Source organism: Anolis carolinensis, chromosome 2, assembly GCF_035594765.1.
Source record: "Anolis carolinensis isolate JA03-04 chromosome 2, rAnoCar3.1.pri, whole genome shotgun sequence".
Lineage (NCBI taxonomy): Eukaryota > Metazoa > Chordata > Lepidosauria > Squamata > Dactyloidae > Anolis > Anolis carolinensis.
The window spans coordinates 2,171,927-2,189,860 of record NC_085842.1 but is presented as its reverse complement, the minus strand read 5'-3'; the positions used below and the strand labels follow the sequence as shown (position 1 = coordinate 2,189,860).

General features: G+C 44.0%; 2 protein-coding genes across 5 annotated transcripts in view; both read left to right on the top strand.

The window, feature by feature from the left end:
• The window catches only part of LOC134296839 (zinc finger protein 239-like), a 40,449-nt gene extending 24,167 nt beyond the window's left edge, over positions 1-16,282 (top strand). Inside the window, exons 2-4 of one of the 4 annotated variants that reach the window (XM_062972747.1) lie at positions 801-810; positions 1,233-1,570; positions 12,544-16,282. In XM_062972747.1, the coding sequence (XP_062828817.1) occupies positions 801-810; positions 1,233-1,570; positions 12,544-14,168 (1,973 nt within the window). In that variant the 3' untranslated portion in view covers positions 14,169-16,282. Of the gene's footprint in view, positions 1-800; positions 811-1,192; positions 1,679-4,982; positions 6,270-12,170 lie in introns of those variants that run through there. The other 3 variants (XM_062972749.1, XM_062972745.1, XM_062972748.1) reach the window with 3 other exon arrangements.
• Positions 1-17,934, top strand: part of LOC103277494 (zinc finger protein 84) — a 151,977-nt gene that overhangs the window by 53,539 nt on the left and 80,504 nt on the right. The window lies entirely within an intron of this gene.

The window sequence follows — 17,934 nt, the reverse complement described above, 5'->3', positions numbered from 1 at the left end:
TTTAAATCAAGTTACAGATATTCAAACAGTATGGGATGCCAGTATAGTTTATATTAGAGGATACTTTATAAAATGCAATACTGAAATGAGAAAGAATACACAGAAACATTTTCAGGTAATTTCAGATGATATTAAAAAAAGAAGAGGAGTTAAAGAAAAATCCTTTGAATTCAAACATTCTAACTCAGATAAAACTCCTACAAAAGCAATTATCGTTTTACTAGTTAATGAATTGGAAACTAAAATAAAGAATGCAAAAAAAATTACTTTGAATCACCTAACAAACTAGGGAAATGGTTAGCATATACGTTGAGGAAAGAAAGGCCAAAAAATGTAATTGTCAATTCTTTATTTATGTATTTATTTATTTATGACATTTCTACCCGCCTTTCTCTACCCTGAAGGGGACTTACTGTTAAGATACAACATGAGGATAAAATATTAATGGATGATATCAATATTCAACAGGCTTTAAAACATTATTCCATTAATTTATATAAGAGTGACCACATATCTCTACAAGACATTGAGAATAATTTAATTGTGCAAAAGACGCCAAAAATAAATGTTCACAGTTCACAGCCTGTTATGCCTTCAGCTTTGCTGCATTGTTGGATTTTAATCGGTAGGGTTGGATTTTATTTTGTGCAGAGAATCTTTGGGCACCGTCCCCTTTGTCCCTAAGGAGGGATTGTTCATTGTTGGACAACTGTTACAAGTATTTGTCACCAGGCAATGGGCACCTTCCCTCTTCCCCTGGGTTTGCTACAACATGAGTCTTGTTCTTCAAGTTCCATGAGATCTTTCTCTGTTCAACTCCTGAAGAGACTTTCCCCTCATTTGTCTGCAGGTAACTTCTGAAAGAGTTCTGCGAAGAACACGGCGTGAGAGCTTTGCCCGAGGAGTGCTCTAAGTCTAAAGTGACTTCAAGATACACAGCAATGACAAGAAAAAATAAGTAGTAGAAAAATATATTTCAAGTTACAAACCTATGCAGTTAAGAGGAGGAAATAAGATTGTGCTGAAAAAAGAGAGGCTTGGGAAAGCGAGCAGAAGGCTACAGCAATACAAAGATTGTGCTATTCAGGAGGTTATGTCTGTGAACCCCTGGCGTAATATTTGAATTATAAATATAAAAGAATGGCAAATCCTGTACCTCCCTATCCTAGATCACACACAGGGGAGAAGTTACATCAGTGTATGGAATGTGGGAAACAATTTGATAGGAAAAGTTCTCTTACTGTACATGAACGGACCCACACAGGGGAGAAGCCACATAAATGCATGGAATGTGGAGAAAGCTTCAGTCAGAGTGGAAATCTACGTTTACATCAAAGGAAGCACACAGGGGAGAAGCCACATAAATGCATAGAATGTGGAGAAAGCTTCAATCAGAGTGGAAATCTACGTTTACATCAAAGGACCCACACAGGGGAGAAGCCATATAAATGCATGGAATGTGGAAAGAGCTTCAGTCAGAGTTGCAATCTACGTTCCCATCAAAGGACCCACACAGGGGAGAAGCCATTTAAATGCATAGAATGCGGAAAAAGCTTCAGTCAGAGTTCTCATTTGCGTACCCATCAATGGAAGCACACAGGGGAGAAGCCACATAAATGTACGGAATGTGGTAAGAGCTTTAGACAAAGTTCAGCATACATTAGACATCACAGAACTCATGCTCCGCTAGAGGAGACGGGCCTTTGAGTTTCCGCGCTGTCTCTAAAAAGCATTGGAAGGAAAGAGGAAGGCCAGCACCTTGCTCTCTCTCCCCCAGAACTGCAGTCTGTGTGGCCTTGGTTGACGGCTACTGGGAGCAGGTGTCACTCAAAGGGGCTCTTTTCTCAGGATTGCAGCAAGCTTGGAAGGGGTTCACCTAACCTCCTCCCCAAGGAGACCCATCGCAGGCTTCTAGGATGATTTGTGAAATGTGATGAAATGTGGGCGAAATGTCAGGAGAGAATGCTTCTGGAACATGGCCACACAGCCCGAAAGACATACAACAACCCTATGATTTGTGAAGGTTTGCTGAAATGAGCAGCAGCTGAGATCTCTGGATAAAAGGTTCTGAAAAAAAAAAAAAGCTCTTTGGTAGCAGATAACGTCATATCTTCATACTCCTGCCTTATGTCTTGGCTCTTCTGCATTCAATGGCATTGATTGTTTCCCATGCATGTGTACTGTATGCACTGTGATCCGTCTTGAGTCCCTTTGGGGGGATAGGGCAGAATATAAATCGTTATTATTATTACTGCCCCTTGGTTAAAATTTTGGGCTCCAGCCCTGTACCTTTAACCCTTTTCTGGACTTTGTTGTATCCTGAATCTTTGATTCTAAATTCTGGACTGACTTCCTGGTTTCGTTTATGACTTTGGGGTTGTTGTATGTCTTTCGGGCTGTGTGGCCATGTTCCAGAAGTATTCTTTCCTGACGTTTCTCCCACATCTATGGCAGGCATCCTCAGAGGTTGTGAGGTAAGGATAAACTAGGCAAGGAAAGGAAAGAATATATATCTGTAGAGAGTCCAGGGTGTGGCAAGAGTCCTTTGTCACTGGGAAGGCAGCATTAATGTTTCAGTTAATCACCCTAATTAGCATTGGAAAGGTTTTGTCTCTTGCCTGGGAGGCATCCTTTGTTCAGTCATTAGCTGTGCTCTGCCCTCAGAGTGTTGATTCCCATCTACTGTTTTGATTTTAGAGTTTTTTAATACTGGTAGCCAGATTTTGTTCATTTTCATGGTTTCTTCCTTTCTGTTGAAGTTGTCCACATGCTTGTGGATTTCAATGGCTTCTCTGTGCAGTCTGACATGATAGTTGTTGGAGTGGTCCAGCATTTCTGCGTTCTCAAATAATATACTGTGTCCAGGCTGGTTCATCAAGTGCTCTGCTATGGCTGATTTCTCTGGTTGAATTAGTCTGCAGTGCCTTTCATGTTTCACGAAAGACATACAACAACCCTGTGATCCCGGCCATGAAAGCCTTCAACAACACTTTGGACTTTGTTTGTGTTCTTGACTTTCTGGACTCTGAATTCAGTTTGTACTCTTGATTTCTTGGTTGTTATTTGATCAACTCTGCTGAATGAACCCCTGGCATGTGACCATTGAACTATAACCTTGGCCATAGTTTCTTCTTGCTCCTGATGTAGATCCGCAGTACTCGACTTGTCTGCATTAATTAGACTCTTGACCTGCACTTGTGTTCATTGTTCCTTCGACTGTGCTGTTGCAATTTTATTATTTTTGCCCAGGGGTTCCCAACCGTGGGGGCTGGATCAATGGCCTCAATGGGCAGCACGTGGCCCCCGGGCCGTAGTTTGGGGAGCCCTGCTTGAGACCATGTGTCTAATACTAGGGTTTGGGCTGAAGAGAGAAGAGCCCGAGGCTGTGGCGCAGACGGGAGAGCAAGCCAGTGCAATTAACTGCGATGAATCACTGACCAGGAGGTCATAAGTTCGAGGCCCGCTCGGAGCTATGTTAAAAGGCATTGAATGTTTGCCTAATATGTGTAATGTGATCCGCCCTGAGTCCCCTTCGGGGTGAGAAAGAAGGGCGGAATATAAACGCTGTAAATAAATAAATAAATAAATAAATAAATAAGAGATGGATGGAATCGCTTTCACAAAGACAAGGCTTCTCTTCCCCCTCCTTCCTCTTCCTCGGTGACACAGAAGACATTGATATTGTTCTTTTTAAAAATATTTTGTTATATTGTTTTATTGTGTTTTAGCGTATTGTTATTGCTTGTGGTTTACACTGTTTTAATTCCTTTTAATTTGCCTTTTGTTTTGTATTGTTATATTGTGTGTTGAGGCCTTGGCCTTTGTAAGCCGCATCGAGTCCTTCGGGAAATGCTGAAGGGGGGGTCGTAGGATAAACTGCCAAAGAGAAAAGGAGGAGGCGAGAGAAATATGTGTTTATTACGAAACAGGCCATCTGGTTTCCATTTGAGAGTAGGACCGGGAAAACAGGAAACAAGGACCAGATGTTTCCAGTAAACTCCCTGGCAAGAAGATTAGGTAGTTTCCAAGAAGAGAAAAGTGGAAAACAGGAAAGTTATGAAATAATAATACCATATTTGTAATAGGAAGTAGCTATGCTTGCACGCGTGGACACCTCGTGAAAAGCTATATCATCCAATCAAGTCCTGCATGTACAGGAAGATGTATCCAATGAGAAGTTGGCTGATGTAATTGATGTAATCGTGAGGCTATAAAAAGCCCCTTTAATTGCCAAAGGGGGCGGCAGTGTTTTCTGAGAGCATTGCTTTGCTATGCCACACTGTCCGTCTTCTTCTGATCAGTAGAAATAAACTGTGAAAACTTTGCTTCTGACCTATTTTGGCTTAGGTGTGATTTTATCTACAGCTGGCAAGATCCCGTTGGGTTTTTGAGGGACCAGTTTCCCCTTCAATGCTAGCGGGGGTACAAATAAAGTTTAATAATAATAATAATAATAAAATAATTATATAGCAGACCTGTAATATTCCATATTCAAAACAATTCTACATTTTTGCATCCAGTTATGTTCAGTCATATATATATATATGTGTGTGTGTGTGTGTCCCCCATGGCACCACGCCCCCCTCCCTCCCCCTGAGCCTCCTCTGACCAAAACTTCATTCCCTCTTGTGGGGGTCATTTCCCATCCTCCTTTCTTAATCCTCTTCCAATAATTTCTCTCCCTCCATCGTGGGAATCCCTTTGTTTTAAAATCCCCTCTTTTAACTTTTAATTCCCAATGCCATCTGATCATGTGTGGCCAATGCCGGCTCTTCCTGAGGCGCCTCTTCTTTCTCCCCCTCATTTCCCCGCCCCTCCCTCTCAGCAGCAGTCCTGAGGCCCTTCTTCTCACACGGACACCGGACACCGTCCTGAGGGCCTGACCAGGGCCTCGCCCCCCCGGCCCTCCTATTCCCTTTCTGTGGGATGGAAACGCCTTCTCCTGGGCAAAGGGCGACCAAGACTCCGGCGGGGGAGAGCCGTGGGCCCTCGGGAGGAGGCCTGGGGACGAGACTCACCGGAAGAGAGAGAGAGAGAGAGAGAGCCTGCGGGCCTGAGTTCGGCCTCTTCACCGTCCCGGACTGGGCAGCAGCAGCAGCAGCCCCAGAGGGTCTGCCCGGAGACGGGTGACGCTGCGGCAGGAGCCCGATTCCTATTGGCGGGTCCCTAGAATGACCGTTAACGGCCGGGGAACAAAAAGGGCCGGGGGAGAGTCTGCCCGGAGACCGATGACGTCAGAGAGGAAGGCGGGTTCCCATTGGAGGAAAAGAAAGGAGGTGCGTCTCTGCCTGTCTGTGTCGGGCTCCGTTCAAGTGCCGCGAAGCCCCGCCCCTCTGTGGGCATCCTGCCCGCGGCTGCCATGTTAGGTCCGGGCGGGAGTCCACCGAGGAAGGGAGGCCTCTTCCTAGAGAGGCTGAGGACGCGAGAGGGCGGGTGAGCGCACTTGGGGAGGAGGAGGAGAGAGCGAGCGAGACCAAGGAGGGGGAGGGGGTGAGTGTGGTCCCCGAGTTTGCCCCCTCCCTCCCCCCCTCCCTCCCCCCCCTCTCCGGCCTGAACCCTCCCCCTTATTTATTGGTTTACACTGTTTTAATTCCTTTTAATTTGCCTTTTGTTTTGTATTGTTATATTGTGTGTTGAGGCCTTGGCCTTTGTCAGTCCTTCGGGAGATGCTAGCGGGGTACAAATAAAGTTTAATAATAATAATAATAAAATAATTATATAGCAGACCTGTAATATTCCATATTCAAAACAATTCTAATTCTAAATCTCACCGGGAGAGAGAGAGAGAGAGAGAGAGAGCCTGCGGGCCTGAGTTCGGCCTCTTCACCGTCCCGGACTGGGCAGCAGCAGCAGCAGCCCCAGAGGGTCTGCCCGGAGACGGGTGACGCTGCGGCAGGAGCCCGATTCCTATTGGCGGGTCCCTAGAATGACCGTTAACGGCCGAACGGGGAACAAAAAGGGCCGGGGGAGAGTCTGCCCGGAGACCGATGACGTCAGAGAGGAAGGCGGGTTCCCATTGGAGGAAAAGAAAGGAGGTGCGTCTCTGCCTGTCTGTGTCGGGCTCCGTTCAAGTGCCGCGAAGCCCCGCCCCTCTGTGGGCATCCTGCCGACGTCTGCCATGTTGGGCCCGGGCGGAAGTCCACCGAGGAAGGGAAGCCTCTTCCTAGAGAGGCTGAGGACGAGTTTGGGCGGGTGAGCGCACTTCCGGAGGAGGAGGAGGAGAGAGCGAGCGAGTGCGGGAGACAAAGGAAGAAGAGAGCGGAGGAGGGGTGAGTGTGGGGCTGTGTGGTCCCCGAGTTTGCCCCCCTCCCTCCCCCCCCCCTCTCCGGCCTTCACCCTCCCCCTCCGCCTGGCCCTGCCTCTGCCCACAGGCCTCCCTCTTTCCTGCCTCTCCCGGGGCCTCTGCGGCCTGCTCTGCCCTCCGGGCCCATCGCGCATGCGCCTTCCCCCCTCTCTCCCACCCCCGCCCAGAGATCAAGTCAGGGGGTGCTGTGGTGTTTAACTTGGAATGTTTTTGATGAAAATCAACTGTGAATCTTTTGTGCTGTTCGTGTTTTATTCGCTTTAAATGTTTATATATTTGTATATTTTTAATTATAGACTAATGCTTTTATGTCAAGCCGCTTTGAGTCTCCCTTGGGAAGATACAGCAGGGAATAATAATAATAATAATAAGGGCAAGCTGAGCTAAAAGTGGGGCCTAACTGCATCCATTCTCTAGTGCAGGGGTCCTCAAACTTTTGAAGCAAAGGCACCTCCTCACTCCCACGTTGTAAATTAGTTAAACTTGCCTCCCCACTTTTATAAGTGGTACCTTATTTCCTACTTGATAGATGCAACTATCTTTCGGGTTGCTAGGTCAGCAACGAGCAGGGGCTATATTTTATTTTTAATTGACGGGTGCTCACCCCGCCACGGGCTGGCCTCGAACTCATGACCTCATGGTCAGAGTGATTTATTGCAGCAGCTGCTCACCAGCCTGCGCCACAGCCCGGCCCCACAATGGATCACGTATTCCACAAGCATAAACTGGGCCGTTTCGGTCGTCATAATGAGAGGGACGTGGGTTTAAAAAAGAGAATTTTCAAAGATACTTGTAATGACTACAAGTCCCATATGTTTTGATCGACCTAAGTTGGAAAAGGCCTATATTTAAGGAAGGCCTGTGCAGGAGAGAAAATGCTGATGTTTGGGAAAAAAGATGTTCCAGAGAAAAGAAGTTACTTTCAAATAATAACAATACATCAAGTCAGAACCGGTTCCCATACGATTTTGAGCTTATACTTGTAACATGAAGAAGATAAGGAGGGATTGAGATCAGGGTCAATAACATGAAAGCCCCATTGTCTAGCAGGGGTCCTCAAACTTTTGAAGCAGAGGGCCGGTCCACAATCCTTCAGACTGTTGTGGGGCCGAATTATCATTTGGAAAAAATACAAACAAATTCCAATGCGCACTGCACATGTCTTATTTGTAGTGAAACAACAACAGCAAAGAAAGAACAATACAATATTTAAAAATGAAAACAATTGTAACCAACATAAACCTATCAGGATTTCAATGGAAAGTGTGGGCCTGCTACTGGCCAATAAGATAGTCAAGTTAATTAGGATTGTTGCTGTTGTGTAACTTCAACTCATTTCAGACTTTGGCAGAGCCTAAGTATAAAATTATTTATTTATTTACTGCATTTATTTACTACATTTATATCCCACCCTTCTCACCCCGAAGGGGACTCAGAGCAGCTATATGTACATACAATATTTATTTATTTATTATTTATTTATTTGCTACATTTATATGCCGCCCTTCTCACCCTGAAGGGGACTCAGAGCGGCATACAAATTAAATTTACATACAATATTATATTAGTATAGTACAATACTGGTAACAAATTACTATATAAATACATTATATTATTAGTATAGCACAATATTAGCATTATATAATTCTATATTGAACTATACCACTATACTGATATATGCTCTGTAATATATAACATATAATTAATATTATTATATGGTATTATTATTAGTATTATATTGTATAACATAATATTATTATCAATATTACATGTATATACAATATATTATATTATTAAAACTAATACAAAAATATTATATTATAAAACTGAGGGTGGGGGCCAGTTAAATGACCTTGGAGGGCCACATTCGGCCCCCGGGCCTTAGTTTGGGGACCCCTGTACTAATGCTTTTATGTCAAGCCGCTTTGAGTCTCCCTTGGGAAGATACAGCAGGGAATAATAATAATAATAATAATAAGGGCAAGCTGAGCTAAAAGTGGGGCCTAACTGCATCCATTCTCTAATGTGTGTCCGAGCCGCAGTCTGACTCCGTGGCTGGGCCTCACTACGGATGGTTGTGCAGTGTTTTCCTTCCATCACGTGCGTGCGGTTGGGGGGGGGGGAGGCTTTCACTCATGCGTTTTTGGGTGGCTGTGTTGATTCCTGTTTACTTAAAAAAAAAAAAAACTCGGTCGTACAGACTGAGAGTACAGTAGAGTCTCACTTATCCAAGATAAACGGGCCGGCAGAACCTTGGATAAGCAAAGATCTTGGATAATAAGGAGGGATTAAGAAAAAAGCCTATTAAACATAAAATTACATTATGATTTTACAAATTAAGCACCAAAACATCATGTTTTACAAGAAATTGACAGGAAAAGCAGATCAATACACAATAATGTTATGTAGTAATTACTGTACTGTATTTACGAATTTAGCACCAAAACGTTGCAACATTTACTACAAAAACAATGACTACTAAAAGGCAGACTGCCTTGGATAATATATACCTTGGATAAGTGAAGCTTGGATAAGTGAGACTCTACTGTACTTGTTTATATATATATATACCCAGTTATTTTTTAATATTTCAGAAAGATCCCAGGGGTCATCCAGTCTAACCCGCTTCTGCACACTCAAACCATCCCAAGAGATGCACATTCAGCCTTTGAAATAACAACAATAATAATAGGAAACTTACTAGGTCAGCTTTGGAGTTACTGCCTCGCAACGTTGCCTACCTCACAGGGTTGATTCAGCTCCCAAAAATCCCTGTTTATCTAAGCATCCCTTTAGAAAATGAAGATGGTGTTTTCCCCACCACAACTTTTAGGGCGGAGGAGCAGGCGAACAAGGCAGTCAGGAGAATTCTGGGAAATGTAGTTTGGGAAGGCGAGGAAGCCCGTGGCAGAGAATTCAAAAGACCCCACTCTAAACTACATTTCCCAGAATTCTGCTCGTTTCCCGTGTTAAAGCCTCAGTCGGAGTATGGACCAGGGATCCCTCTCTGGCTCAAATGGCCTAAGGAATGGCAGGGATTTGTGGGTTGGATCTGTTCCCCGCCCCTCTGAAAACTTAGGGAGGGAGCTCAGAGGAACCCATGGGTGAGCAGCGCTTCTGAGTATCAGCCTTTTTCCCATTTGGGGATTCAAGTTCTGTTCCTCCCGTTTCCTGTCTCAAGAAACCCACTGAGGAGGGAGGCCTTGGAGGGGTCTTAGGTGTTATATTTCATGCTCTCCGTGTGGAATCTGCCAATATGCTATCTGACGGAAATCCAGTTTGATCTGGACAAATGTATATCATTTTTGATGAGGTCCAATCCAGCAGCTAGAGCAGTGGTTCCCAACCTGTGGGCCGCTATACATGTGGGGAAAACTGCAACTGTGCATGTGCCAGGGGTGCATGCCGCTGTTGGAGGAGTGCGAGAGAGGAGAGGGAGAAAAGGAAGGAAGGAAGGAAGGAGAGAGACACCAGCGTGTTGCCTTCACCTGTGCTTTCTCGGCTTCTCAGGCCAGGGCAGAGAAGACTCACCCAGCAACACACGCGAGGGTTGCTCCATTGCATCCTAGTCTCCAGGGCAGTAGAAGGGGAGTCCACCAAAGTAATGATTATTGTTATTATTAGCTCCCATTGCCACACATCAGTTGTAATGGGAAAGCAGCCCTTTTTTAAAGACCCTGTTTAATCCCCCAAAGTTGTTGTTGTTGTTGTTGCTATTGTTGTTGCCATTAGGGACAGTTTCAGTGCTCCACTTTTTGCATTTTTTTCAACCTCAGGCCCCTCCTCTTCTTTTCTTTTTTTTAATGAGTGTTAACAAAATCATAGAATCATAGAATCATAGAATAGTAGAGTTGGAAGAGACCTCAAGGGCCATCTAGTCCAACCCCCCGCTAAGAAGCAGGAAATCGCATTCAAAGCACCCCCGACAGATGGCCATCCAGCCTCTGCTTAAAAGCCTCCAAAGAAGGAGCCTCCACCACGGCCCGGGGGAGAGAGTTCCACTGCCGAACAGCCCTCACAGTGAGGAAGTTCTTCCTGATGTTCAGGTGGAATCTCCTTTCCTGTAGTAATCCTCAGATAATAACACATCACAACCATTTTTTTTCTTGGTCTCTTGTTTTTAGGCGCGTTCCTGGGGTTATTTGGGGTGTTGATTCAGGTCATGGCATTGGATAGACCACATCAGTTTTAGATAATTAAATATGATTTCCTGTGGGTGAGCAGATGGCAAATACTGGATGGCATATGTTCTATACCAGAAACTAGAGCTAATGTGGTCTATCCAGTGCAGTTTTCTGAATCAGCACCCCAAAAACCCCAAACTGAATCTCAATTTGACCAAAAACTGATTCGTAACCCAGTTGGTACTAATGTTGGAGAATGGTCCCTGGTCAAAAAAGGATTACGAACCACTGAGCTAGAGAATGGATTGTGCTTTTGACCACAATATATATATATAGGAACCTTGTTTTTAAAAAAATTATAAGCAACTCTAGAGATTGCAGAGGTTTCCAATCCTCATTTGTTCCTCCTTTTCCCTCTGCATGTCTTCTGCAAGTCCCTTTGCCCTCCTCCGGTGCCCCTTCTCTTTATTAATGACTTAGATCAGTGGTTCTCGGCCAGTTTACCAGCTGTTAGGATTTCTGGCAGTTGAAGGCCAAAACATCTGGGGACCCACAGGTTGAGAACCACTGACTTAGATGAAGGATTAGAAAGCATGATCATCATGTTTGCAGAGAACACCAAATCCAGAGGGATAGCTAATGCTCCAGAAGACAGGAGCAGGATTTAAAATGATCTTAACAAATTAGAGAGATGATTGGCCGAAATTAACAAAATGACGTTCAACGGGGAAAAATGCAAGATACTCCACTGAGGCAGTAAAAAAGGAAATGCAAATACAGTATACAGAATGGGGGACAATGCTTGGCTTGGTAGCAGGACGTATGAAAAAGATCTTGGAATCCTCGTGGGGAGGAAGGGGAACATGAGCCAACAATGTCACGCGGTGGTTTAAAAAGCCAATGGGATTTTGGCCTGCATAAAGAGGAGTCTAGTGTCTAGATCCAGAGAAATCATGCTCCTCCTCTAGTCTGACTTGGTCAGACCACACCTGGAATCACACTGTGTTCCATTCTGGGTACCGTAATTGGAGATGTTGACTCTAAGCTGGAATGTGTCCAGAGGAGGGTGAGGGAAAGGATCAAGGGTCTGGAGAACAAGCCTGATGAGGATCGGTTGAAAGAGCTGGGAATGTTTAGCCTGTAAAAGAGAAGGCTGAGAGGAGACATGATTGTCATGTACAAATATGTGAGAAGAAGTCATAGGGAGGAGGGAGCAAGCTTGTTTTCTACTGCCCTGGAGACTAGGATGCAATGGAACAAATGTGGGGCAGGGATCATGTTGTAGGGATAGAGAGGATCAGGAAAATATCTTTTTTCCTGAGTTGGAAGAAATCTACACAAGACAATGAAATATTTTTCTCCCAAGTCTGATCCCTTGGGATGGTCTGCCCATTCTGGTCACTCAAGTGTGAATTGGGATGTGAGGAAGCGGGATCTAGACAGGAAATGCTTTGCAACCTTAGCCCCTTTCTGTGCTGACCATACTGTTACAGGTCTTCGTTTACAAAGGTTGGATTAGAAGCTTAAGCCATTGTAGAGCACGAAATCTCATTCACAGAATCTTGGGCCACAATCCCCTTTGTATCTGAGCAGGGATTTATATTTGTTTGGCAATTGGCTTTTCTGAGTTGGGCCAATCTTTCCCCTGCATTTGCGACAGCAGTAGACTTTTGTTCTTCATGTCCAGTGAGATCTTTCTTTGCTCCACTCCTGATGAGATTTTCCTCTCATTCGTCTGGCAGGTAACCTCTGAATGAACCTTGTGAAGAACACTTTGCCCTTTGCCTTAGGTGTGAAATGAAAGAACACAGCACAGACAAGAACAAGAAATAAGTTGGAAAAATTATATCTCAAGCTAAACAGCTGTGTATTCGAGAAGGAAAGGGAGCATTATGCTGTAATAAGAGGAGCTTGGTGAAGAGGAAAGAAGATTACAGCAATACAAAGACTGAGAAGAGGAAATCTTGTCCTGTTCAGGAGTACATATCTGTGAACTTCTGTCATAATATTTGAATCATAAAAGAATGGAAAATCTCAATTCCTTGTCAAAATCATACACAGGGGAGAAACCACATAAATGTGTGGAATGTGGAAAGAGCTTCAGTCAGAGTGGACATTTGCGTATCCATCGAAGGATCCATACAGGGGAAAAACCTCATAAATGCATGGAATGTGGAAAGAGTTTCAGTCAGAGTGCAAGTCTGTGTGCCCATCAAAAGATCCACACGGGGGAAAAACCACATAGCTGCTTGGAATGTGGAAAGAGCTTCAGTCACAGTGCAAGTCTTCATGCCCATCAAAGGACCCACACAGGGGAGAAGCCACATAAATGCATGGAATGTGGAAAGAGCTTCAGTGAGAGTGGAAAGTTACGCTCCCATCAAAGGACCCACACAGGAGAGAAGCCACATAAATGCATGGAATGTGGAATAACCTTCAGTCAGAGTGGACATTTACGCTCCCATCAAAGGACCCACACAGGGGAGAAGCCACATAAATGCATGGAATGTGGAAAGAGCTTCAGTCAGAGTGGAGATCTGCGTACCCATCAAAGGACCCACACAGGGGAGAAGCCACATAAATGCATGGAATGTGGAAAGAGTTTCAGTCAGAGTGGAAGTCTGCGTACCCATCAAAGGACTCATACAGGGGAGAAACCACATAAATGCATGGAATGTGGAAAGTGCTTCATTGAGAGTGGAAAACTGCGTTCCCATCAAAGGACCCACACAGGAGAGAAGCCACATAAATGCTTGGAATGTGGAAAGTGCTTCAGTGACAGTACGAATCTGCGTAACCATCAAAGGACCCACACAGGGGAGAAGCCACATAAATGCATGGAATGTGGAAAGAGCTTCAGTCAGAGTGGACATTTGCATATCCATCAAAGGACCCATACAGAGGAGAAGCCACATAAATGCATTAAATGTGGAAAGAGCTTCAGTTACAGTTGCAGTCTGCGTTCCCATCAAAGGACCCACACAGGGGAGAAGCCTTATAAATGCATGGAATGTGGAAAGAGCTTCAGTCAGAGTGGAGATTTGCGTATCCATCAAAGGACCCACACAGGGGAGAAGCCACATAAATGCATTGAATGTGGAAAGAGCTTTAGTTACAGTTGCAGTCTGCGTTCCCATCAAAGGACCCACACAGGGGAGAAGCCACATAAATGCATGGAATGTGGAAAGAGCTTCAGTCAGAGTGGACATTTTCGTATCCATCAAAGGACCCACACAGGGGAGAAGCCACATAAATGCATTGAATGTGGAAAGAGCTTTAGTTACAGTTGCAGTCTGCGTTCCCATCAAAGGACCCACACAGGGGAGAAGCCACATAAATGCATGGAATGTGGAAAGAGCTTCAGTCAGAGTGGAGATCTGCGTATCCATCAAAGGACCCACACAGGGGAGAAGCCACATAAATGCATTGAATGTGGAAAGAGCTTCAGTAACAGTTGGAGTATGCATATCCATCAAAGGACCCACACAGGGGAGAAGCCTCATAAATGCATGGAATGTGGAAAGAGCTTCAGTCACAGTGGGAATCTGCGTGCCCATCAAAGGACCCACACAGGAGAGAAGCCACATAAATGCATGGAATGTGGAAAGAGCTTCAGTCAGAGTGGACATTTGCGTATCCATCAAAGGAGCCACACAGGGGAGAAGTCACATAAATTCATGGAATATGGAAAGAGCTTCACAAAGGTTCACAGTGCATTGGACATCAAAGAACACAGCTAGAAAAGACCTGCCTTTATGTTTCGTAGTTCTGCTAAAAAATCTCCCCAATCACGGGTCCCAGGCAGAAAAAATGGGAGAATGGACAGAAAAAGCAAGGCTGCCACCTTGCTCTCTATCTGTCATGTACAGAACTTTGTTTTTTTCTGGCTTGACTGATTCTGGCAGCAGGTCTCCCATAGAGAAGGATTTTTCTCAGTATTGCAACCACCTTGGATGGGGTTAACCTGACCTTTTCCGCCTCAAGAAAAGCATCACACTCTCCTGGGATGATCTGTGAAGGCTTTCTGAAATGAGCAGCAGCTGAGATCTCATGACAAAAGAGTTTTCGAAAAGAATTGCTCTTTTGTAACATATAACGTCATGCATCTTGCCCTGGATCTTGGCTCTGCTGCCCCTCGAATAGAATTCTTGACTCTGGCCTTGTTCCTATAATCCTGTTCTGTACTCTTGTACCCTGAATCGTTGACTTTAAATTCTGTACTGACTGCTTGGCTTGATTTATGGACTTGGACTTCAGTTTGTACCCCTGCAAACTGATTGAACTGTTTTTACTGTTATTTTATGATACTGTTTTTATTATGTTAGTTTGTTCATGACATTTTATGTTGTTTTGACAACTGACTGTTTTGTACATGCTGGAAACAGCCCTGAGGCTTTCGAGGAGATGGAGCAGTATATAAATAAAGGTTTATTATATATGATTATTTATTATTACATCTGGATTGTGACCTTGGCCAATCTTTGTGTATTTGTAAATTGTGTGGTCATATTTTTAATTGTAAGCCGCTTTGGGTTATAAATAAACATAATGATAATAATGATGATGATAATGATTAATAATAATAATAATAATAATAATAATGCCTTCTTATAGTAAACCCCCTGTAGTAATTGAGACTGTTTAGTCATTACCATTGGCAAAATGTTCATTAGGATACACAGCATCTCTCCCTAATTGTAGAGAATGGAAGACAAAGAATGATGACATCGGCAGATGAAGATTCTTGAATCTGTTGAGATAGACAATTTAACTAAGCTGATGAAGGAAAATAATTGTATAACTACACGTAAGATTGGGACCTTCTAATTTACTAGTTATAATAATGAGGGGGCATTTGTTTGTTGTGGCTTTTAGGAATTAGTTTAATATAATTTAAAATGGAAGAGTAAATATAGAACAACATTTGAAGTAAGTAAACAGAGATAAGAACCAGCATGCAGCAAGAGTTTTGTAGATTCATTTTTCTATTAGTTTTGTTCTTATGTAGGTATGTGTTGTGAGTCTTTTATGTTTCTTAAGTAGTTCTTTTCATAAAAAGAATGCCAAAATCGTTATTTGTATAAGCATGCTTTTGTTTTTCTTTCTTGTCTTTGAATATAAATTCTTTTTTTTAAAACAGAGTGTGATGTGGCAGCTATAAATGCCAATGTGATTCTAGGCTGTACCAATAGGAGCATAGTTTCTGTATCCAAGGAAGTCACAGCCCCCTTTCTTCTGCTTTGGCCAGACCTCACCTGGAATAACCCTGTCTCTGTTTTTCAGTAGCACAACTCAAGATGGATATTGACAAGCTAGAATATCTCCAGAGATGGGCTGTAGGGAATGGCTGAGAGAGCTGGGTATGTTTAGCTTCGAGTAAAGAAGGAAGGGCTTCTCCCTTGGCAGGGAGGGAGGAGTAGGCCATCAAATGTTTGTTTGGGTGAATAAGACCCCCTGACTGTCAGGTATAAAAGGATGTAATAGATAAGAGTGCATTACACATACCTCCAGTGTGGAAAAATACAGTTCTCGATAGACATGTGTTCGCAGCACAGTACTCTAAAGGGTTAAGGAAACAGAGAAGATGATCCTAGAGGGACAGCTGAGGCATTTCCTGTCCTCTGGAGGGAAGCATGGGAGGGGCTTGTATGTGCACGACTCTCTGCCACATGCGGCTTGATATCTGCTAGTTGTTAGAGGCCTTGCCACAGTTTTCTGCAGATGTAATCCATCGTCATCCTTGTTGTATGAAGTTCTCATTGTGTTTGTATCTTTGTATATTAAGAAAAGACCTGTAAATAGTTATCAGTAGTGAATAAATCAAGAATAAAACCTCCAAGGATTTTGGATGAAAGTCAGAACTCGGGAGTGTTTATTCAAAGAGATGAGAGGCTGTGAAACTGTGACCAGGACTGTGCAGTGTTTTGGGGGCAGGAATCAATGACTTGCCTATGAGACAGTCTGTCCCATTGCGCAGCTCAAGGAGGCCATGAGGGGATGGAATTCACCTGCCTTCCTAGCAGAGGTGTTGCGTGTGTTTTTACTCTGCTTCTCCTTGTCCTCTACCCCTCGCTAACACTGATCAGTTGTGCAGGCCTCACCTAAACAATAGAAATATTTTCCTGATGGTAAGAGCTGTTCAGTGGTGGAGAATGCTCCTGCAGGGAGTCCATAAGAGTCGCTTTTGGAGGTTTTTAAACAGAGACCATCTATTGGGGGTGCTTTCGTTGTTTATTCCTGCATGGTCTGAGGATGATGAGCCCATCAGCACACAAGCAGAACTGACTGGGAGGAGGAGGAGAGATGTGTTCTTTCGCCATGAAACCATTGATCCCATGGGTCGTGGAGTCCATCCCCGTTCTGCTCCAAGCAGCAGCATCAGCCAGAGCATCCTCTGCAGGTCGCTCTCCAGCATCTTTTTGGGCTTATCCAGAGAGAGGAACCCCCACCTCTCTAGGCCCTTACCTTCTTACCCAAATCAAAGATTAATAGAATAGTAGAGTTGGAAGAGTACACATTGGCCATCTAGTCCAACCCCCTTCTGCCAGGCAGGAAAAGCAGAATCCCTTGGGAGAATTCCAGTGATGTCTAGGGGAAGTTCTAGCAAATGTTGGAAATGTAAGAAGAATGCTGGGACATTTCTTCCTATGTTGTGGTCTTACAAAGAGCCTAGAAATCTTGGGACTGAAAGAGATGAGATGGTAAAGGTTAGAATCATAATGAGACCAGGGTTTTCCTTGCTGGGGATGCTGCACAACGAACTAGGCAGGAAACATGGAAGACGACTCCCCGATTGGATTATTGTAGCAAATCCCCTCTGTGCCCAACTATGGGAAGAACCTGCAATTCTGATGCAAGAAGAATGGCTGATGAAGATGTGTGAACCAGTGGAGAGGGAGAAACAGATGGTGTTGCTCAAGGAGAAGTCCTTGACTCATTTCAAGAAAGATTGGGATGCCTTTATCTTTTCTTTCCCGCAAAGATGGGGACAAACTTGAACTGATGGCTGAAGATTGTGATAAAAGGGGAGAGACATAGTGATATTGACCAGGAAAATAAGTAAAACTAAACCGGCAGGAAGTGCCAGGCTTGTAGATTAGATATAGTAGTTATTTGCTGAGAATGTGTTCAATGGCCTAGGTGTCTTTATGGTAAGATGATGGTCTTGGATATAGGTGGGAGAACTGTTGTAGTTTGACAGATCATGAAAAACCTTGTCTCCCCTTCTCCTCTCAGGAATATTGGGGACTGGCTTTAAAGACCTGGCTATTCTGGCTTATTGCCTTTGGCTGTGGAAGCATCTAAGAAATCATTCTGCATGTGGTTCGTGCAATTTACAGCCCAAAATAATAACAAATTATAATAAAACTTTATTATTATTCCACCCTATCTTCCCGGGGGGACGGGTCCTCCAAGCTCTGTCAGTCATCCAGATTTTGCTGCAGCCATGTTTCAATATCCAAAAAGATGGTGAGGAAGAGGAGGGGGAAAGGCTTCCTTTCTGCT